The 23636-nt window shown below is 38.3% G+C and overlaps 1 protein-coding gene across 8 annotated transcripts in view; it reads right to left on the bottom strand.

Moving 5' to 3' along the window:
• MYO3A (myosin IIIA) overlaps positions 1 to 23636 on the bottom strand; it is a 241940-nt gene that overhangs the window by 160198 nt on the left and 58106 nt on the right. For 7 of the 8 annotated variants that reach the window (XM_042945148.1, XM_042945151.1, XM_042945153.1 and 4 more), the window contains exons 6-9: positions 20967 to 21043; positions 17420 to 17565; positions 14765 to 14830; positions 10481 to 10636 (exon numbers count right to left, since the gene is read on the bottom strand). In XM_042945148.1, the coding sequence (XP_042801082.1) occupies positions 10481 to 10636; positions 14765 to 14830; positions 17420 to 17565; positions 20967 to 21043 (445 nt within the window). Of the gene's footprint in view, positions 1 to 10480; positions 10637 to 12525; positions 12583 to 14764; positions 14831 to 17419; positions 17566 to 20966; positions 21044 to 23636 lie in introns of those variants that run through there. The other variant, XM_042945154.1, reaches the window with a different exon arrangement.

Here is a 23636-nt window from a genome sequence, read left to right as displayed (position 1 = left end):
GCAGAACTGGTATACAGAAGGATGAGGACTCGAACCCAGGTCTATGTGACTCTGAAGCAGGAACAAAGGGCTGTATGACCACAGAGGACAGAAGATGTAAACATGCGCTTGGGGCTTTGGCGAAAGGTGTCTCAGAAGTGCTGAACTGACTTTTCGAGATATGGTTTTGAAGTATATTTTCAAGGAGAGAATGAAGCGGGGGGATTTCAAGGAGAGAACACTGCATGAGCCCAAATGGAGAGGAACAAAAATGCATGGCAGGGTCAGCAACCAGAAAGTGGCCTGATGGCCAGGGGAAAGATACCAGGGAAGGGATGGATATGGTGGTCATCACAGGCCCATCTACCATCATCAGTGACATGATGGGAGCCTTTGAGGGTTTGCCATTTCAGATCTTGGCAAAATCAAGGACTGAAAAATAACATAATGCTTAATGAAGTCTTGGAGTGTGGTATACCTTCAAGTAGTAATTACCAGAGAAATGGGACAAAGTCTTTTTTAAACTAATGCAGTTTTGTTGGCCCCTGCTGATAACTTGCTTACCAATAACAAAGGCAAATCCTTAAACTCATCGCAGAGATGAGGGACACTTTTCAAAGAAATGAAAAGATCACGATGTTGATGATTATCAACTCACGTCAAGCAGTCACTAAAATAGGGTTGCTACAGGACTATATCCCAAATATTTCAAAGATACTGTAAATTAGATTGCCATTTCAAAGTTAGTTATTTCTATATTCTACCCTCTTAATTAAAACAAAGAAGTCTGGGGAAACACAAGCAAAGATTTATTGACCCTTGAATCCACTACTCAGTAATGTAAACTCCAACTGCAGTACCTCAGAGAAGTTGGGTTATACTGGAAATGCCCATTATGAGTAAGTAATACAAAGCAGCCCAAAAAGTCTGACAGAAACTCTTTGTATCATCAGTTTTGTGGATTTCTACTACTAGAGAGGAAAACAGAAACTAGTAAGAGTACTGGTTTGAAAATCATGGGCTTTGAGCGACAGCCCAGCACTGACCATGAACTGGCTATTGAATTGGCAGGATTCCATTTTTCTGGACTTTAGTTTTCTGGCCTCTCAAATAAGGAATCAGAAGAAAAGCTCCCTTCTAGCAATAACAGCCTATGCTTGTAAGATTATTCTCTGGAGAAAAAAAAAAGCAGCATAATACAGAGAAGGACTGAAGTAGGTATTAGGACAAATGGGTTCTGGCCCCAGCTTTTCTGCATGACAGGATATATAATGCACCTGAACAAGTCTTTTTTATCCCCCTTGGCTGATGGTTTTACCCTTTCCTTGATTTTTTTTTTTACTCTGTACAGCATTTGACTCTGTTTGAAGCATCAACGTAACTAACTCCTAGGAATTATTTATAGCTTCTTAGTACGTTTTAACAACTTCTTCTTCCTGTTTATTTGAATTCCTTTATTTATTGCAACTTAAAAGCTGAGACACTCATAACGGTCTTCCTAAGGGATACTTATTCAGTAGCCTATTCCTTATAAAATTCCTTCAAGAGACTATGCTTTAAAAGGTATTTAGCTCTTACTTGGGAACTTTTGGGCAAGAGGAAGCAGTAAAGAAAAACATAAGAAAATATTTCAGGCCGGGAAAGGTAAGTTATAATTTCTTTTCTAAATTTCCTGGCCCTAGATGGGCCCTTAGCTTAATATTCCCTGGGCTTAACTTGTCATTTTCTAAGTTTCCTATCTTGGACAGACACTGCCACCAGGTCATGCCTTAATGAGAACTTTCCTCTTATATTTCATATGGACAATTCCTTTACCCTCTCATTTTAGCCAAGATAAAACTGGAATTTGCCAAGATAAAATTTACTTAGAATATAAGCAGTCACACACAGACACACACACCAAACAATGAAAACATCCCACAAATCATAGAAATAAACATGTATGGATACATTTGTTATCTCCAAATAGCCAAACACTAGCCACAAACTATCTTGATCATTAAACATGATGGGGACGGGCTTCCTCCACTTCCAAAAAATGTAATAAAGTTAGGAAGAAATACTAGGGACAAGCAAAATGCATCCAAAATTGCTGCCTCAGTCTGTCTTGGTGTATCCATAGTTTACCTTTTACCACCAACAATTAAAGGAGGATGCACAGCAGGACACAGGCGGCACGGGGTTGGGGGGGGCATCCCCAGTGTGGGCTGTCAAGAACACTGGTTATGTCTTGCCTAACTCTCAATGCTCTCTGTGGTCTGCTCTCCAGGGATATCTACAACCATACTTCTGAGTTTTCTCATTACAACTTTGATTAAATGCTTGCCTTTCTGTGAGCGTATCTCCCTGCATTCATGATTTTGCTCTGCTGTTCTTTCTAGAAATCATGTTCAGAGGGTGGTAACTCTATTTTCACACATGATTAAGTCCTGTTTATCCCACCCCTGATTCAAAGGCCACCTCCTGGATAAGCCCTCCTGTCCCTATTACCATAAACATTCTCTGCTTCTCTCATAGGACATTGTTTGTATTCCTTTCATGGGATTAAAACTTCTTACTTTGTATAATGGTTATTTACATGCTTTCCTTATCCCTTTTATTAAAAAGTGAGCTCCCAAGTGCACAGACTATATATGCTTTAGCCGTCAGACCCCTGTGTAACGCGCGATCTAGAGCTGTACACAATGGCCTCGATAAATATTGAGACAACACTGGTATTATCTCAATCAATGATTTCCACGGTAGCAAGGATTATATCACAATTGGTAGTGGGTTGAATGGGGGCATAAGAAATTTAGTCATGCTATGGACTAAAAACAGAAAGTAGGAGAGAAGAGTATGTCAAGATAATTCCTAGATTTCTGGTTGGCATAAGGAATTGAGTAGTGGTACCATCAATAAGAAAGTGACCAAAGAACTAATTTTGGGTGGGACAGCATAAGTTCAATTTTGGACATGTTCAGTTTGAAGTATCTTTGAAATATTCATGTGAAGATGGGAATCAAAAGAATGGTTATTCTAAGAGCAGCCAGGATAAGCATTGTAAAAGTCCCACATATTAAGGGAAATGAGTAAATGTTCCAAAGGGTGAATAATTTTCACAATGGCATAGTTACAGCCATTAGAGAAAAATTATCCTGCCCAGAAAATAGAGAGCAAAATGGAATCATGCATTGTATCACCCTGAAAAAGCCCTATTATTACCTCCTACTGATTTTTCTTTCTCTTTCTCTTTCTTTTTTTTTTTTTTGTAAAATCAAAATCCCATTCAAGTGAATTTACATGACATAAAGTCTTATACATAAATAACAAATTGACAGCTTGAACCAGGCTTTTAGAACTGAATGATTAGGTAAGTTTTTAGTTTTTCTTTCATTTGTTAATCCTTTGAGATAAGTCTCAAAGTTACCTTATATCCTGGTTTGAAAACCATATATGCTGGGACAAGTGAGGAGACTGTAAGAACGCCACAAAAACGGCCAGTGTTTTTGACCTAAGAAATAACTATGTTTGAGTTACTAAACTCTTACAAATATTCCTTTTTGCTTCTATAAAATTATATGCAAAACAATTTATACACATTAATCACCACTAGCATATTGAGGGTATCAAGTAAAATATTAAAGTTATTTTGCTTTGTATATACAGCAGAAGAAATTTTTAAGAGTAACATGTTAATAATATAGCCACCACAAAATGATATTATAATTTGGGATTTATCATTCAAGGAGGTGCTGGGCTAGGTTTTTCCTTTATTTGCAAGGAATGCAAATTATACCGTAGATAATATTTTTAGGTAAATGTTCAAGATATATAAAAGAAAGAATTATAGAAACTTATTTCCATATTGCACATAATGGATATTCATTCAACACTTTTATACTAGTTCCAAAGTGTGAGATGTACTCAGGCTCAAAATACCCTTCCTCTGTAGGAAGAAAGTCCAAGATGGTTGCAAGAAAGGATTCTGCCTCATACACAAAAGCTGGAAGTGAGGGAGAAGCAAGTGTTTCTCACCGCATTCTTTCACCAACAACATGGACCTGTGACCTAAGCATGGGGAACCAGATGGTCTTGTAAGGAATTAGAATCTTGAGGGAGTGAGCTCAAGGTCAGTTTACAAATATTTTGAGGCAGTTGTGGCATTCAAGAAATCAGTGTTGCTGCAGGACATGTTGGGGTAGGGAGGGTGGGTATCAGAGGTGGCCTCTGAGCAGGCAGTTCTTGAGGGAGGCTATTTGAGGTTTCCTTTGCTTCAGCCTAAGCCTGGCTCTGCCTTCCCCTCAATTCTCTGAGCCATCCAGTATTTTTCACTCAATTGCTTTTCTTCTTAAATTGGCTTGTTTTTAGTCAAGAATGCTGAATAGTACATTTCAATTACAAATGACTTTCATCTATTCCCATTAAATCAGGCAATTGAGTACTTTGAAATTCTGCATTCAAAAGTAAAACTTTCCTTTTAAAATACCTTATAATTCAGGGGCGCCTGGGTGGCTCAGTCGGTTAAGCGTCCGACTTCGGCTCAGGTCACGATCTCACAGTCCGTGAGTTCGAGCCCCGCGTCGGGCTCTGGGCTGATGGCTCAGAGCCTGGAGCCTGCTTCCGATTCTGTGTCTCCCTCTCTCTCTGCCCCTCCCCCGTTCATGCTCTGTCTCTCTCTCTCTGTCTCAAAAATAAATAAAAACGTTAAAAAAAATTTAAAAAAATAAAATAAAATACCTTACAATTTAAAAGTTCTCACTGATTCAGCCTGCACTTAACACTGTTCATTTAAGTCTTGTGAAAAATGTGTTCCCTTGGTTTGGAGCAGGTCACAGAAGGAGTGGCTGCAGGCATGCACACCCTGACTCCTCAGAACAGTTGAGTAAGTTATTAGAGTGCCTTCACTTAACATAGAAAGTCCTTGTATCCATTCCACAGTGCCTCCAACAATGTCCCCTCACTATTATCAGGAAACTAAAGGACTTAGTTTGTGTTCAATTTATTGTAGGACAATCTTCTTTAAACCTGAATTGTGATTTTTAAAAAAGTTATCCAGCCAAATACATACATCAATCCAATTCCAAAGTGAATATCGTGCACAAAAAATGTCAGCTTTGAGTTAGCTATGTTGATTTGGTACAGTCAGATTTTGGATCAATTTTACCAATGTTGGGACTGTACCAAACCGTACCAAATCAAATAATTTTGCATGATCTTAAAAACTACTTTTTCCCAAGGTGTTGCCAGTGGCGTACCACAGCCTACCGTCCCCCTTCTCCCCTCCCCCTCCTTCTCCTCCCCTCTTCCCCCTCCCCCTTGTCCTCCTCCTCCTTCTTCTTTTTATTTTTGTTTGTCTCAGTACATCTCACACTTTGGAACTAGTATAAAAGTGTTGAGAGCAGGAAAATATTCCCTCTACCTATGGCATGGAACTAAAATCTGTGGTCAAAAAGGTGTTGTGCATTAATGATTCAAATGCCACACCCGCCCCCTCCAAACGTACACTTGTGAAAGATAAAATTTTTTAAAAAGATTTTTAAGTAGAATTAAAAAGACAAAGACATTCTTTAAAACAAGGTGAGCATTACAGTGGACCTAACAGGTCAGATATGCCCTGGGTGAGAGGACAGAAACTATAGGCTGAAATGAAGCCACTTGCAGTGAAGACCCTTATCTAGGCTGAGTAGAGAGAATGCAACTGAATGTGGGGAGGGGGTGTCTCTTACCTGGAAGAAAACACTGAAAAAATTCGGCATCTTCTTCCTTTTATGGAGCCAAGTGCCTGAGATGCCATGGGGTCTACTTCCTACTGGCTCTGTGGCCAGATCTGCAATATTCTCAAAGTCCTATCGGGCAGAAAGGCTTCAGAAGCCAGAATATAGCAAAGCAAAACCTCCAAAATAGGAGTAAAGAATGCAGAAGGAAAGAAAAAGCAGAGCAAAATCTCTCCCATTCAAGATGAGAGAGCAAACCAAAATTCTAAACCACAGAAGAAACCAAATATTAAGGAAACAAATGACCTCAATAATCAGGACAATTCACCCTTATTGAAATGCAAATCAAAAAAAAGACTGTTACACAGTCTAGACTGTTACAGAGAAACAGGACTGCATTCACAAAAAAGAAAAATATATTAGCTAGATATGAACAGCCAGATATAAAAAGTCAGATATGAATAAAGAATAAATGTTTATAAAAGATGAGAAATTCTAGAAATGAAAAACACAGCAGTTGATAGAAGTATCAGCATGAAAAATAAGTATATAGGATAACTCTAGACTAGTCCTAGTTTAAGAATTAGTGAATTGAAAAACAACTTTGAAGAAATTATCCAAAATACAGGAGGGGTGAATAAATGAATGACAAAGATAAAATAGAAAATATAAGACACATAAGGTATATTAGGACATTACAATATTTATCTCTTAGAAGTAGAAAATAAAAAGCATAAGAGAGGACCAATATTTAAAGGAATAATGACTGAAAATTTTCTACAACTGAGTAAGACAGGAGTTTTCATATTCAAAGCATATTCTGAATTCTTTTTAAAATTTTTTTTTAACATTTATTTATTTTTGAGACAGAGAGAGACAGAGCATGAACGGGGGAGGTGCAGAGAGAGAGGGAGACACAGAATCGGAAGCAGGCTCCAGGCTCTGAGCCGTCAGCCCAGAGCCTGACGCGGGGCTCGAACTCACGGACCGCGAGATCGTGACCTGAGCCGAAGTCGGACGCTCAACCGACTGAGCCACCCAGGCGCCCCCATATTCTGAATTCTTAACAGGATAAATAAGAATCAGCTTTGTGACTCAGAAACAGAAGTGTTGAGCCTAAAGCAGTACCCAATATACAGTTGTTTTCAATAATTTTTTCTTTATTTTGATCTCTGGAACTTAGAGCAACGTGCTTATAATCTAAACATTGTGTAGTTCAACCATTCCTATGATGCTTGGATGTTGGGAGACAATCCTCGATGGGTCTCTCACATTTCTGGATGTCCTATATTAGCTTTTTTCCCAGACTATATTTCCAATGATGCTTGTATTGTAAACAGTCTTGGAAGTTAGAGATAATGTCTCTCTACAGGACAGAAGGAGGTTGGGTTTGCTGAACAGGATGGTAAAGATAATGACTGCTCCAGGACAAAGTTTGGGCAGGTTTGTTAGCCTCTTCAAGGAGAGGTGTTTCCCAAGCTCAAGATTCCCAAACTGTGAGGCAAACCCACTGTATATACCTACCCATCCATCAGCCCTAGGACTTATGGGGCAAGGACAATGAACATGAATGTAAAACTCATGTTGCTGGCTTAACAAGAGTAATCAAGTCCTTTGTCTCTGATCCAGGAGTCTCATATCTCCTGCCAATATGCACGAAACTGGAAGGTTAACTTATTAGCTTGCAAATAAAGTAAAACCTCAAATTCTCTATAGTTCTTGACATAGTTCTTGAACACCTTGCACAATGTTGGTACACTTAAATTTCTGTTCATTTTGTTTCTTATTTGTCTGCTTGCTCTGGGAAGAAGGGGTTGTGGCCAACTATGGAACTGGATTCAACAAAGAAGAAGTGACAGACATGTATGAACCCATGGCCACCTCCTCACCATAAACTACATGCCTGCATCCTTCTTTTCTGCAGTTCATTCCACTCACAACATAATGTTTCTTCATTACAGATATATGAGTGCTCTCTCTCCAGCAAGGCTGTAAACTCATACAGGCAAGGACTACGACCTCCAGAGAGGTCTACCATCATTACTCCATTTACTCATGTGAATAAAGCCTGGGCTTTGGGATCAGGATTTGAATCCCTGCTATGCCATTCATTACCTGGGCAGCCTTGTACAAGTTAATTAGCCTATGCTAACTTATTTCTTCTCAGCTGTGAAAATGGGGCATGGGGTGTTCTAGAACATTTCACTCAGGGCTGTTGTAAATCACATGAGATAATATAAAGTCCTAATACAATGTCCCCTTTTAAGTCATGTACTATTTTCTACTCACTTCTCCCAACTTATCCCTAAATAGTGATACATTCCTGAGATGAAACTAATAGAATTCTCAAGAATAAACTGAAATTACAAAAGGCTACTCTTTGACTTAGCACTGTCTCTAGGAATTTATGAAACAACGGATTCATGTACAACTCTGTTCATTACAGTGTTACTTATTAGAATTAAAAACAATTACCAACAACCTAAATGTCTAATAGGGGATTATTTAAATCAATCACTGAATAGTCACGCAAGGTAATGTTCTGCAGCAATTAAAAAAAAATCTGTCATAGGATTACATAGATTTAATGACATGGATATTCACTCTTCAGTGAAAACAAGCATGTTCCAATATGTATATTGGTGGAAGAGGATAAAGAGTCCAGAAATAAACCCACTCGTATATGGTCAATTAATCTAGAACAAAGGAGGCAAGAATATACAATGGGGAAAAGATAGTTTCTTCAATGGTGCTAGGAAAAGCGGGACAGCTACATGTAAAAGAATGAAACTGGACCAGTCTCTCACACCATACACAAAAATAAACTCAAGATGAATTAAAGACCTATATGTGAGATCTGAAACTATAAAACTAAAAGATAACATAGGCAGTAGACTCTTGGACATTGGCCTTAGCAACATATTTATGGATATGTTTCCTCAGGCAAGGAAAACAAAAGCAGAAATAAACTATGTGGACTACTTCAAAATAAAGAGCTTCTGCTCAGCAAAGGAAACCATCAACAAAACGAAAATGCAACTTACTGAATGGGAGAAAATCGACACAAATGACCTATCCAATAAGAGGTTAATATGCAAAATACATAAAGAACTTCTACAACCCAACAGCAACAAATAATCTGATGAAAAATGGGAAGAAGGCCTGAATAGACATTTCCGCAAAGATATACATATGGCCAACAGACATATGAAAAGATGGTCAAGGTCCCTTATCATCAGGGAAATGCAAATCAAAATGACAATGAGGTATCACCTCACACCTGTCAGAATGGCTAGTATAAAAAGATAAATAATTAAGTATTGGTGAGGATGTCAAAAAAAGGGAATGCTCGTGCACTGTTGGTGGGAACGTAAACTGGTGCAGCCACCATGGAAAACAGTATGGAGATTCCTCAAAAAATTTAAAAGGGCTATACTATACAATCCAGTAATTCCACTACTAGGTATTTACCCAAAGAAAATGAAAACACTAGTTTGAAAAGATGTATGCACCCCTGTGTTCACTGCAGCATTATTTATAATAGGTAAGGTAAGATACGGAAGCAACCCAATATATATATATATACACACACACACACACACATATATATATCTCCCCATACACATGGAATATTACTCAGCTATAAAAAAAGAATGAGACCTTGCCATTTGCAACAACATGGATAAGCCTAGAGGTATGATGCTAACTAAAACAAGTCCAGGGATGCCTGGGTGGCTCAGCTGGTTAGGCGTCCAACTCTTGATTTCAGCTCAGGTCGTGATCTCACAGTTCATGAGATTGAGCCCCACGTGGGGCTCTGCACTGATAGTGTGGAGCCTGCCTTGGATTCTCTCTCCCTCTCTCTTTGCCTCTCCCTCACCTGAGTGCACACACACGCTCTCTCCATCTCTCTCAAAATAAATTCCACAAAAAAAAAACCTCCAACAGAGACAAATCCATATCATTTCACCTATTATGTGTAATCTAAAAAATAAAACAAACAAACAAACAAACAAAAACAGACTCATAAATACAGAGAACAAACTGGTGGTTGCCAGAGGGAAGAGAGTATGGGGCGGGGGCGGGGGGGGGGTTGGGGGGGGAGGTGGGGAATGGGCAAAATAGGCGATGGGGCTTAAAAAGAAAAAAAAAAGCAGGCTACAGAACACATATAAATACTATTCCAATTTCTTTAAATGTATATCCATCATAAGATACTAAAAGGTTACAGATTAAAATGTTTTACTGATTGATTTTGTTATATACTTCCCTGTATCTTTTAAATCTATATCTATATCCCTGAAATAAACATACATACGATCTATAATAAGTAAAAAACACATCTGATATTATAAAAACTATACATAGTATCTTATTAGAAACCCAAATAGGAAGTAGGAAAATATTTAAAATGATTTTTGAGTATAGTTCAGCCTGAAAAAAATGATCCAAGAAATAATACTATCAGAATGTCTTGGAAGGCTTATGTTCCTTTTTAATCTCAAATCTAAGATACCTTACTTTACAGAAGAGCAGAAAACACAAGAAGATACATGCCAATACTAATCACCTACTGAAGTTTATATTCTTTATTCTGATAAAGTTGTTTAGAAAATGCTGCCAGCAATTACCAATACTGGGATGCAACTCAACATGTGAATTCACATTTCATGTAAGTACCCCCTTATCTCCCAACCACAAAGAACGAATTTAAATGAGTTCTTTTCTCACCTTAACACCTATTGCATTATAAAATTGTTCAGAGTCTTTAGAAGATGTTTGGAATGAAGATATTACTTGATTACCTGGCTTTTTCTGTGCCTCCCATGCCTTGATGAATATCAATGAATTCCATCAGCTGCTTCTGCAACATCACATCTTGGCCCTCAATTTGAGTAATGAATTTATGCTGTAAAAGATCTGATACTGTTGGACGCTTTTCATAATCTTTAGTCAAGCACCTGCACTAGCAAAAAAACAAAAACAAAAACAAAAACAGAACATGTAATTATTAGATAAGTTCGAGTTTTGGCATTATTATTCATCTTGCTAAGGACTATCATAACACAAGAGGACGAGGCTCCTCTCAAATGTTCATCCTGCAAAGCAGACCTCAAAAAAAAAAAGTCAAACTGCAATATGAAGAATGCATGTTTACAAAAGTGCACACATCCGTGAGTGATGACACTACAGTGATACCAACTTGCGACTAAACACTCCTCCCTAGTGCTCCAGCAAGCATGCTGGCATAGAGGTCATTAAATGTGGTCTCTGCTGCAAAGTCTCCTTTACAAGCCAGGAGCTAAAGAAGGAAGCACTGAAGCCATTACAGTTTGAATGGTTATCTAAAATTAAAACAAACTTTTCCTTTTCCCTCCCACAATGCTTTTAAAGGCTTCTCAATTGATCTATTTCTTTCTATGTAATCAAGCTGCTAACCTACTTGAGAAGGCTAATGTGTTGAAGATGTTTAAATTCCACACCAGTAGACGTTTTTGGAGAGCTGTATATGAAGCAGATTTACTAAGGCACACTGCACCTCTTGGTAGGTTCAACGGGATCATAGCATGAGAAAGGATAAAGGTAGTGAGAACACCTGAAATAGCATCACGAAAGGGACATTTGAACAAAGGGGACATCTAATCAGCCATGACAGGTGTCTTCAAATATTTGAAAGTGGGATTAGACCAGTTTTCAGTGGTCAAAAGTGACAAAGAACCTGGGATCGATTCATGGAATTAAGGGAGAAACAGGGGCACCTGGGTGGTTCAGTTGGTTAAGCGTCTTTGGCTCAGGTCATGAGCTCACGTTTGTGAGTTCAAATCCCGCATGAGGCTCTCTGCTGTGAGCACAGAGCCTGGTTCGGATCCTCTGTCCTCTTCTCTCTCTGCCCCACCCCCACTCGCACGTGTGTGCTCACGCTCTCTCTCTTTCTCTCAAAAATAAATAAAACATTTAAAAAAATTAAAAAGAGAAACAGATTTCAGGTTACTATAAGAAAGAACTTTCCAACAGGAAGGCTTCTCAGACAGAATGGGCTGCACTGAGAAGTATGATTACCTTTAGTGGACATGGTTACATACTGATGGATGGCCACTCAGTGCACATGTTCAAGAAGGATTTATGCTCTGTGTGTGGTTTGGGCTGTATACTTTCCAGTATCCTTCCAACCATGAGATTCAGAGGAGCAAGACAACTGGTCAGAGTTGGGCTGACACTTGGGATATAGGAAAAGAAAGAAGAAGAAGAAGACACCCATGCCTTGACTTGGGCAGTGGTGTTTCTAATCTGTACTGTTACTCCTCCTGGTATGATAATTATCAATTTATTCTCCTGGGCTTAAGCAATAACATATTTCCCAAGGATGCTAAAATACGCTAAGGAATAAGGATGATGATGTCTGAAAATAAGAACAAGTGCTCTTAGTTTTCATTTATTTTCATTTCTGTTTCATTAACAGAATGCATCAATTTCTGACATGTGTAGCACTTGTTCAATGTATTGAGTAGAATCACATATGAAATTATTTTATTCAAGTAAAACTGTATCAAATAGCTGATGTGAGGGGCGCCTGGGTGATTCAGTCAGCCAAGTGTCCAACTTCTGATTTCGGCTCAGGTCATGATTCCAGGGTCGTGGGATCGAGCCCCGTATTGGTCTCCTCCCTGAGTGTGGAGCCTGCTTAAGAATCTCCCCCTCTGTGCCTCTTCCCAGCTTATACACTCTCTCTCTAAAAAACTTTTTTTAATATTTAAAAAATGTTCAAATAGCTGATGTGTACCAGGCACTCTGCTGGACACTGGCGTTACAACGACAAATACGGCATATTCAGTGCCCTGCAGTTACTTACTGTCTAGCTGGGAAGAGAGGCATCTAAAGAGGCAGTTAAATAAAAGTGGCAATGTTCCTAGGGGAAGAAGAAAAAAATACAGTGATAGCACACAGGACAGAATACTAACTAGCTGCCTAGAGGAAATCAGGAAATGTTTCTCAGAGGTGAAATTGTGTGAAACATGTCAAAATCAACAAGTTCATTCAAGGAGCTATGCGAAAGGACTGCAGACATGGGGAACCCTTCAATGCAACCAGCGATTCTCCCAAGAGATGTGTTTATTACATATTCTGTAGTGTATGGTGCATACTCAATAATAAGGGCTTATGTGAAATTTGGGGAACAAAATGGACTATCGATCCTTGGATTTTCCACAACCCTTAAATCTAAGCCTCTTGTCTTTACAGGAATGAGCAGATATTCTTGGTAGAAAAACCAATGATGGTAGTATGTGTGAGTATGACTGGTTCCTCTACTTTCTTTGCCGTTTCCACATTTTCTGAGTGTTGTCTAACACACCTAATTTTTTCTTTTCAAATTTTTATTTAAATTCTAGTTAGTTAACATACAGTGCAATATGGGTTTCAGGAGTAGAGTTCAGTGATTCATCACTTACATACAACACCCAGGGCTCATCGTAAGTGCCCTCCTTAATACCCATCAACCATCTAGCCCGTGCCCTGCCCACCTCCCTCTGTCAACCCTATTTGTTCTCTATCTTTAAGAGTCTTCATGGTTTGTTTGCCTCTTTCTTTTTTTCTCCCCCGGCATATGTTCATCTGTTTTGTTTCTTCGATTCCATACATGAGTGAATTATGTAAGATTTGTCTTTCTCTGACTGACTTATTTTTCTTAGCATAATACACTCTAGCTCCATCCATGTTGTTGCAAATGGCAAGATTTCATTTTCATGGCTGAGTAATATTTGTTGTATGTGTATATATATGTGCATGCACACACACACACACACACACCACATTTTCTTTATCCATTCATCAGTCACTGGACACTTGGGCTCCCTCCACAGTTTGGCTATTATTGTTGATGATGTAACACACCTACTCTTAATGTCCTCTCTCTTCCAATTACAAACTGCGTCATCCCTTACCTTATTATTACTACTGTTACTACTACTACTACTACTACTATTATTATTATTATTAATTTATGGTGAAAACATAGTAAGACTGTGAAAACAGGTTTGTGGGGCAGATATTTAGAAATCATTCACCCATATCTTCAAGTCAACTGTCCGAAGGTGCTGCACTTGTGCTAAATATTTGTCAAATTAAAGATGTTCACTGAGGGGCACTGCGTGGCTCAGTCAGTTAAGCGTCCAGCTTCGGCTCAGGTCATGATCTCGCAGTTCATGAGTTCAAGTCCCACATCGGGCTCTGTGCTGACTGTTCAGAGCCTGGAGCCTGCCTCACATTCTGCGTCTCCCTCTCTCTCTGCCCCTCCCCCACTCACACTCTGTCTCTCTCTGTGTCAAAGATAAACAAACATTTAAAAACTTTTAACTGAATTTCCAAATAAATAATGTTTGCTAAATTTCAAATACATAAGCATTTTACCTGTACAATTATCTGATTCATTGATTGCAATGAAAATTCTCTGATGGTGACAAGAATGAGAGGTGCAGATAAACGAAAGGTTAAAAAGCCGATTGCATAGATGATGGTTGGGTTGAGTGTGTGGAAGATGCTAAGGGCACAGCTTGCAAAAGGCAGGTGGACAGAAGGATGTGTAAACGGACAATGCAACTTCAGGAGCATAGCTATGGTTAAGCAAAGAAACGTGACCCTAAGATCATTATTAGAGCAATAATGAATTCACTGAACATTCAGAAGAAACGTCTTTGGTTTTGAAGAAAATAATAGAAACTACTGGGGCTATTCAATAGATAAGACATAAGGAGGAGATTCAGAAGCATGGAAGAATGGTTGTAAAAGGCACATTTCAAAGTTCTAGCAAGATGGTATCTTTCTCTCTCTCATTTTTTTTAAGACTCTATTGTTGGGGCACCTGGGTGGCTCAGTGGGTTAAGCATCCAACTTCCACTCAGGTCATGATCATACAGTCCATTGAGTTCGAGCCCCCACATTGGGCACTGTGATGACAGCTCAGCCTGGAGCCTGGTTTGATCCTGTGTCTCCCTCTCTCTCTGCCCCTCCCCCACTCACACTCTATCTCTCTTTCTCAAAAAAAAAATAAATGTTGAAAACAATTTTTAAAGAAAGACTCTGTTGTTACTCACTTGCTAATGAAGTCATTGAATTCTGCTGACCATATCTCCGGCTGCCTTAGATGGGGGGGTGGATTCCTAGAAAAATAAGAACCAAGGTTGGATTGTGCACATTGGTCAGTCAGTGCACAATCAGAGCTGGACAGACTAATGCATTACTGCAGTCAGAGGTTCTGCCAGGCATCATCAAGCAGGGCCACAATTTTCCAATTCAAAGACAGATAATTAGTTATTAATCATTCTTTATATAAAATGACAGCTTGTTTCTCTGAATGCACTTAATAGATGACCCAATTTTTCTAACTGATAAATTTTTTTCTTTTAAGGAGTCTTTCTGCTTTTACCTGAGAGCCCTATGGGGAAACATCAATAACTTGGCAGAATAGAAACAATGAATACCAGAGATTTTTTTTTTAACTCTGAGTCCTGCAGAAGCCTCTGAGGAATATCCAGGGTACAGAGAGGTAACCTCAAAGGTGTGCTGTTCAGAATACGAGGGAGACTGTGGCAGAGAGGGGCATTAATAGGATGCCTTTAGGAGTTGTTCTGTTGCTTCTGGAAACAAGGTTACAAAAGTAAGGAACTGGAAAATATGATTAGCTATAAAGCTCTGAATGCCACTTAAAAGATTTTGTTATTAGTTTCTCTTATTTTCAGGCCAAACAAATCTTTTTGTTTTTGGCATGTTCAGGAATACAAAGGCACATCACTTGGAAATGAGGCTGATCTAACTCTGTAATCAAGCAGCATTGATCAACCATGATGGCTGAACTTGCTGAAGTACTGCCTTATGCTAATTCTAACAGCTCTTTGTTTTCATTAGTAGAATGGAAACACTTTGTCTTCAGTTCTGCATTACTCCTAAAATAGCTTATAATGAAATTAGTGTACAGTTTGTACAGGCTCATTAAAGAAAAGTGCAGCCACTCATCTACCCTAGATCACGCCTAGGGCTCATTGTACAATTCTTAGGGCCATTTGAAGACTGCTGATTTGCACATTAAAAGAAGTAATTCTTTTCTCTGATGGTCTTGCTTTGCTTCTCGTCCTCCTGAAAATTTCCCTTCTAAGAGATTTATTGGCTTGCTTTGAGTATAACAAAGTTTCGATGATTTGAGAACACTCAGAACAAGGTAGCTTTTCAGATCCCTTTTCCCCCCCAATTATTTCTACAGTTAGTATTCTAAGAACTTCATGTCAGAGATATACTCTGACATGGTGGCAGAAGTAAGGAGAAATAAGGAAGAGAATGTAGTTTCCTACATTCTCCTTGCTCACAGGTGCAATAAACACGAATGGTGGTGTCATTCCTCCTCCATCTGGTGTCATTACCAAGAGTAATAACATCCGGCTAACAACCTTGGTAGTTTAAACCATAATTAAAATGGCTCAGGAAGTACAGTGCTTCTTATACACTGAATGACAGTAGGAGTTAGGAAACATAGATTTTTTTTTTCTGTTTTCCTCAAATTTAATGAAATGGCTTAGACTTGGCAGAGAGCCGGTTTTCTGTTCTTTTTTGTAATCTTGTTTCCCCTCTTACCGAATAAGCAGTATATTTTACAAGTAAGTTAGCCCCGAGATTTACATTCACATTGTTACGTAAAGGATGATAAGGCATTATAATTCAGAACATGTATATCAGACAGGAAGGTCAAAGATAAAATTAAAAACACACTCGAATTCTTTGGTCTTCTACTAATTTAAATACATGCCAAATGTCCCAAATGGACCCATTTAGACATGAATACGACATACTGGCATTATTTCTTTAGGACTGGAGAACTGCGCCCCAGGGCTTTGCATATATAATTCTACATGCTATAGGCACTAGGGTGACAAGATTTGTTTAATGGAGAGTGGTAACAAGCTATATAACATACTACCCTACTACCCTGCCCTAGACCCCTTTCATCACAGGCCCTGGGTGTACACTCCATTAGAATTATGGTACCAGGCACAGTCTTTAAGATAGCCCTCAAAAGGTAACATATTTGTATTAAAAACAGGCAGTCTTTTCAAATCAGGTTTTGGCAATATCTAGGAACTAACCAAAACATGTATAAAATAGTGTTTAATTAGTAATACGATAAAAAGGGGAAAATTTGTCAATATACACACTGAAGGGGAGGGGTCTACGTAGATAGGAAAGTGCTTTCGTGGCTCCAAAGAGATTATTCTAAAGTTACTGTTCTATGTTAATATGTTCAAAATATTAACAAGTTCAAAATCGTTACTATTTTATCAGTCAAATCTGTTTATAATTTTATTAGTAATATCATTTTAAACTTCCAAAGAGACGTCTTAGCAAGTAGTAAAAAATTACTGGATTGATAGAGTAAAGCAAAGCAAATCACTGTTGCACTGACTATGGCCCAGGGCCTTCCCGACAAATTTGGGAGTGGATCAAGAGTGAAAGGAACTGCTATTTTCTGACATCAAATCCTCCAAAAAGGAAAACACACTGAGTGTCAAGAGAAAGATCTTACTTAGACCAGGAAAATGAAACCATTGAATAAACACAGTGTCTCAGAATAGGCAGAATGATATTCCAGGCCACTGTGCTCCAAACTTGCTGAAATATGTTGAATATTTCCATGATGAGCACCACTGGCTTGGGGAAGAAAGACAGGCTACAGATACTGTACCCCAAGTTCACCCTCTCACCTTGGTATTTTGAAGAGTGCTCTCATAGGATGCAGGTCGGCCAGTGGAGGATCTCCATCCCCTAGCTCGATGGCTGTGATCCCCAGGGACCATGTGTCACACCTGGCATCATAAGTGGTATCCAATTGCTGTTCACATGCAATCACCTAATAGAAAATAGGGGGGGAAAAAGTGAAGTTTATGACCTTAGCAAGCATTGTAGCAAAAGTAAGCATAAAAGTCCCCAATTTATATTAAAAATTCATGTGACAAATATTCACAGTATTAGTCATAATAGCCCCAAAGGGGAAACAACCCAAATGTCCATCAACTGGTGATGGATAAACAAAATATGGTATATGCATACAATGGAATATTATTCAGCCATCAAAAGGAATGGGCTATGGATACATGCTACAACATGGGTAAACACTAAAAGAAAGAAGCCAGACATGAAGGCCACATAGTGTATGACTCTATTTACATGAAATGTTCACAATAAGCAAATCCACAGACAAAAAGCAGATTAGTGATTGCCTAGTGTAGGAGAGCTTGGGAGGAGAGCTTGGGAGTGACTGTTACTGAGTAAAGGATTTCTTGTAGAGGGAAAGAAAATGCTCTAAAACTAGATTCTGATGATGGTTGCACGACTCTGTAAATATACACCTAAAAGTAATCAAATTGTACATGTCAAATAAGCTAATTATATGGTATGTGTATGTGAACTTTATATTAATAAAGCTGTTAAAAATAAAAAACACATTCATATGAATTTTCTGTTCTGTTGTGTATCTTCAACTTCCTTAATATAAAAATGTATCTTGCCCCACCATATTATTTTCATTATTTTATGGCTACATGTGATCCTGGAATATCTCACCAAAGGCTTGGGTGAATTTATGCCCCAATTTGCCTAAGACATTCTTGGTTTTATGCTTGCTTTCCTAGAGTCATTATAAATATCATCCCCTTTCTCTCTGCAAAGTGTCATGGCTTGTAAAAAGTATATGTTCACCTATCATGGTCACTATTTCCCTTGTGCCCTCCATCCTGACACACACGGATTTCAGTTTGGAAAGGATGGTTTTATGTAACCAACAACTGCTACCTTTGATCTAGACTTTAAAAATATCAAATCAAGGGGTACCTGGGTGCCTCAGTCAGTTAAGCGTCTGACTTCGGCTCAGGTCATGATCTTATGGTTCATGGGTTCAAGCCCCACATTGGGCTCTGTGCTGGAAGCTTGGGGCCTGGAGCCTGATTCAGATTCTCCCTCTCTTTCTGCCCTCCCCTGCTCATGCCCTGTCTCTGTCTCTCAAAAATAAACAAACATAAAAAATTTTTTTTTAAATGTCAAATCAAGAGTTTCACTTTTCAACTTATAATTGACTTGAACAATCTTGCCTCTGAGGCCGTAAAAACACTGAAATAAATTTATGCCATTAATTATGGAGAACATATTAAAACTATTTACCTTACTATTTTCTAATCTAAGAGATTTGCCATTAATAACATAGAGCTGGTATATATGTGATGCCTTCGTTAGCTAGATAGCTGGTTATTCAAAATATACTCTTCAACAGTGCTAAATAAATGGACATTTATTGAAATACTGACACTTATTCACAAGTTAGAAAATGCTTATTACAGAAAGACATACAATATGCACAAAATATGGAATATATATGTATTTATATGACAGCTTGAAAAGACGACAGTGAATCTTTCCCTTTTATGTAATACCCATTGGTTTGTTAAGCAGTAAAGCACTTTCAAACCCCGTTTACTGAAAATAAATAATGACCTACCAGTAAAATGATAGTCTAGTAACTGGATATTTAAGGAGTGCCAATTTTATGATTAACTCATTTAATACTCTGATAATTGAATTTTAGATAGATCAAAATATTTTCTTTTACTTATATGTGAGAGTTGTTCCAAGATCCACTAATCAAAATTGCTTTCTTTACTAAGGTGCCTGGGCGTCTGACTTTGGCTCAGGTCATGATCTTGCAGTTCATGGGTTAGGGCCCTGCATCAGGCTCTTGCCAACAGCTCAGAGCCTGGAGCCTCCTTCAGATTCCATGTCTCCCTGTCTCTCTGTCCCTCCCCCACTCATGCTCTCTCTCAAAAAAAGACTTTAAAGAAGTTTTTTTTTTTTAATTGCTTTTTCACTAAAAGCAAACTCACACATATAACAATGGTCTGTTACTATAACAGATGAAAAATATAAAGCTACACTATTATTTAATATTAATAAGTAATAGTACAATTATTACATATTATAGCATTATTAATATACATAAATAAGATATACTGTTTAATATTATCCCTATATTTTATCAATTTATTTTTAAAACTTTGTCATGAGCTTTTAAAACACTAGTAATACATCAGAACAAACTGAAGAAACTCTCACTTGAGAATCCCTTAATTCAATTTTGGTTTTGTTTATATGATTACGCTATTTTTATTCCAAGATGTACACCTTGCTTAAAAGTTCTTTAATTCAGGGGCACTTGGGTAGCTCAGTCGGTTAAGCGTCCAACGTCCGCTCAGGTCATGATACAGCAGTCTGTGGGTTTGAGCCCCGCATCAGGCTCTGTGCTGACAGCTCGGAGCCTGGAGCCTGCTTCAGGCTCTCTCTCTGCTCCTCCCCCGTGCTCGCTCGCACGCTCTCTCTCTCTCAAAAGTAAATAAATATTTAAAAAAATTAAAAAGAAAAAAGAGTTTTTTAATCCATTGGAGTTTTTAAAAGATTCTTAAGATAATGTATCCTTTCTCCATGTTTTACATTTACATTTTACTTTTTTGCAAGTAATAATTGAATTTGTATTAAAATAGAAACAGCACACAAAGATTTAATCCTCAAACACACTTAGGTCTAAAATTTTGCAATATTAATGTAGTATTTGAACTGCTTCTTCTCCCTTCACTCCCTAGAAAATGGTAGATAAATAGCAGAACCCTCCCCAGAGGCTGAGAGTTTTCAAACATAAGTCTTCTTTACTGATAAACATAATTAAAAAGATTAAAGGCATTAACAGGGGCTGTGGAGAGAAGATGGGACTCTAGAAAACTTTCTCCCTCAGCAATTTTGGCAGTTTATTCACCACTTCCCAAGAGTCACCCAAGATGAGCATGGCCCTCCCAGGCAGACTCACTCAATATAGGAACCCGTTACACAGGTTAATAAGCGAAAATCTGATACTAAACAAAGGTTAGGGATTTTCATGATATTTCTTAGTTTAAAAACAAAATCTAAATAACAATAATATAGATACATGCTGAGCAACTAAAAGTAAATTTAACAGAAAATTAAGGCCGCAAGCAGTTTCTCTTGACCTCATTGGATTTATTCATTCAATCCTTCATTTACTCATTCATTCATTCACGCCCATGTATTGAGCACCTCCCATGTTCCTTCTCATACAAAAATCTCTCATAAAAATGACACAACTGACGTTTCCTTCTAGTACATTCCTAAACATGGGGCAACAGTGCATGCATGAAAAGGAAAGCCGGAAAGGATTCAATACTACATTTGTCTCTCTCAAAACTGTCTGACCTCAGGAGCCATCCAAAATGGTGTTCCCACGGATGTGTTCCTACGGTGCCAAGTGCTGGTGAGTTGTGCAGACACACCTGGAAGGAAGAAAAAAGACTTACATTCCTGCATTAATTACTCATGCAAAGAGACTCCAGTTGTAACAAATTTGCTTACAAACTAATATTAAAATTCTGTTTCCGTAAAGCTGCCACAGAACTTGAACTTCACATTAAAGTATACTACGTCGGGGGGCGCCTGGGTGGCTCAGTCGGTTGGACATCCGACTTCGGCTCAGGTCATGATCTCACGGTCTGTGAGTTCGAGCCCCGCGTTGGGTTCTGTGCTGACAGCTCAGAGCCTGGAGCCTTTTTCGGATTCTGTGTCTCCCTCTCTCTGACCCTCCCCCATTCATGCTCTGTCTCTCTCTGTCTCAAAAATAAATAAACGTTAAAAAAAATTTTTGAAGTATCCTACATCAGGATTTTGTCATAGCCAAAGTCTAGAATGATCCTTTTATTTTATATTTCTCATATCCAAACCTCCCTATTCTTAAAGCCCCATTTCAAGTTTTATTCCCGCATGCTGATATTTAATCTGCTCCTGATCATACTAACCTCAATTTTTTTTAAACTTCTACATTTTTAACTACCTGTCTATATTACTTATTTTGGCATGTAATTTGTATCTGAACGGTACACTTCCCTCCCTCCCTCCTCCTCCCTCTGTCCATTACCAAATAGTGGTGCATTTGAGAATTCTTCTATGGTTGTATGCACATAGTAGGTTACTTGTGAATGTGAATCAAATTATTTTCCATCACACGATCAACTTTGGACAAATCACACCTGTCTAGTTTCAAATTAACGGCATCTATTTAATCCAACACCATGAATAGAATTAGTTGTTTTTCTTTATAGAGATTACAGATGGAAGGACTACAGTGAAGAGGCATAACCAAGTATTTCAGTCATGGCATCCCACTAATTACACCTGTTAGAAATAATCATAATTAACCCTTAAGAAAATTAGGAGCAAAGTCTCTCCTTGCATTTCACACTCCCGTTCCTCATGCAGGCTGTCCAGTGCTCTTCCCTTGACCTGCTCTGAAATTGATGGGTTACCCCCACACCATGGGCCTCCACTCCCTGATTTCCCTGTTTTGAAAAGCACCTCTTAGGTGTCACATTTGTTTTAGGCTCTGGCTATTTATAAGCCAACTAGGAGAAAGGCACTGATTAAGATTTAAATTTGGATATATTTGATTCTTCCAAGATGACATCTGACTTTTATCATGAAATTCAAAGGCCATATTCAGCCACATGGGTATTTCGGTGGGGGAAATATACTTAAATATTGGTGGAATATACTTGGGCAGAGGGTAGGCAGTATGTTTTGGTTCCACATGAATTGCATCTTACAATGACCTAACCTATTCCACCATTGTATAAATCCTGTCCCACACAGAATCTTCATCTATGCCCTTCCAATTTTGTCTGTGAAGGGGCGCCTGGGTGGCTCAGTTGGCTAAGTGTCCGACTTCAGCTCAGGTGATGATCTCATCGTTCATGGGTTCGAGCCCCACATCGGGCTCCGTGCTGACAGCTCAGAGTCTGGATCCTGCTTCCAATTCTGTGTATCCCACTCTGTCCCTCTCCTACTTGTGCTCCGTCTCTCTATCTCAAAAATAAATAAACATTAAAAAATAAATTAAAAAAATTTTGTCTGTGAAAAAATTAATTATGTGACAGAAAAAAATATCCTCACTAAATAATTTTTTCAAATTCAAAGGAGATTATCTAATCTGTGCTTGAGGATTCTCCCTTAAATATTTTCTCACAGACTATCTGAAGAAAGAGAATCAACATTTAAGAGCACATTTCTCCAAAATACTCCTTCTACTTCTACCCCTACTCCAAGCATTTGAACCTTCAGAAAAATTAAATTTATTAAAAAAAAATTTTTTAATGTGTATTTATTTTTGACAGAGAGAGACAGACAGAGCATGAGTGGGGGAGGGGCAGAGAGAGAGCTAGACACAGAATCTGAAACAGGCTCCAGGCTCTGAGCTGTCAGCACAGAGCCTGACGTGGGGCTCGAACCATGAACCGTGAGATCATGACCTGAGCCGAAGTCGGATGTTCAACTGACTGAGACAGGCGCCCCAGAAAAATTAAATTTAAATCTAAACATTTTAGATTGTCTTCTTCTATGAATTAAAGGTAGAAGTGACTAAACTTGGATTTTATGATAGTATCAGAGTATCATAATTTATTTACATAAGTGGGAAAAGCAAACGGATTTAAAAATAAATTTAGGGTGCTTGGGTAGCTCAGGAGGTTAAGCATTCAACTCTTCATTTTGGCTCATAATCATGAGATTGAGCCCCACATCAGGCTCGGCACTGAGTGTGGGACTTGCTTAAGATTCTCTCTCTCCCTCTCCCCCACTTGCTCACACACTCTCTCTCAAAAAGAAAAAAAAATCAATTTAAAATTGATTCTAAATTTACTAAGATTTATTCTAAGGGTATATATTTATTCATTTATTTATTTAAATTTACATTATACTTGATCTTTGGTGAACATTTTTGTCTCAACTTCATAAAGATCATTTAAAAATTCAAATGTCATTTAACTGAAATGTAAAGGAAAAAAAACCCACAACCAAGTAAAAACATCAAAAGTTTTG

The sequence above is a fragment of the Panthera leo genome, chromosome B4, assembly GCF_018350215.1.
Source record: "Panthera leo isolate Ple1 chromosome B4, P.leo_Ple1_pat1.1, whole genome shotgun sequence".
Lineage (NCBI taxonomy): Eukaryota > Metazoa > Chordata > Mammalia > Carnivora > Felidae > Panthera > Panthera leo.
This window is presented reverse-complemented; position numbering and strand designations above follow the sequence as displayed.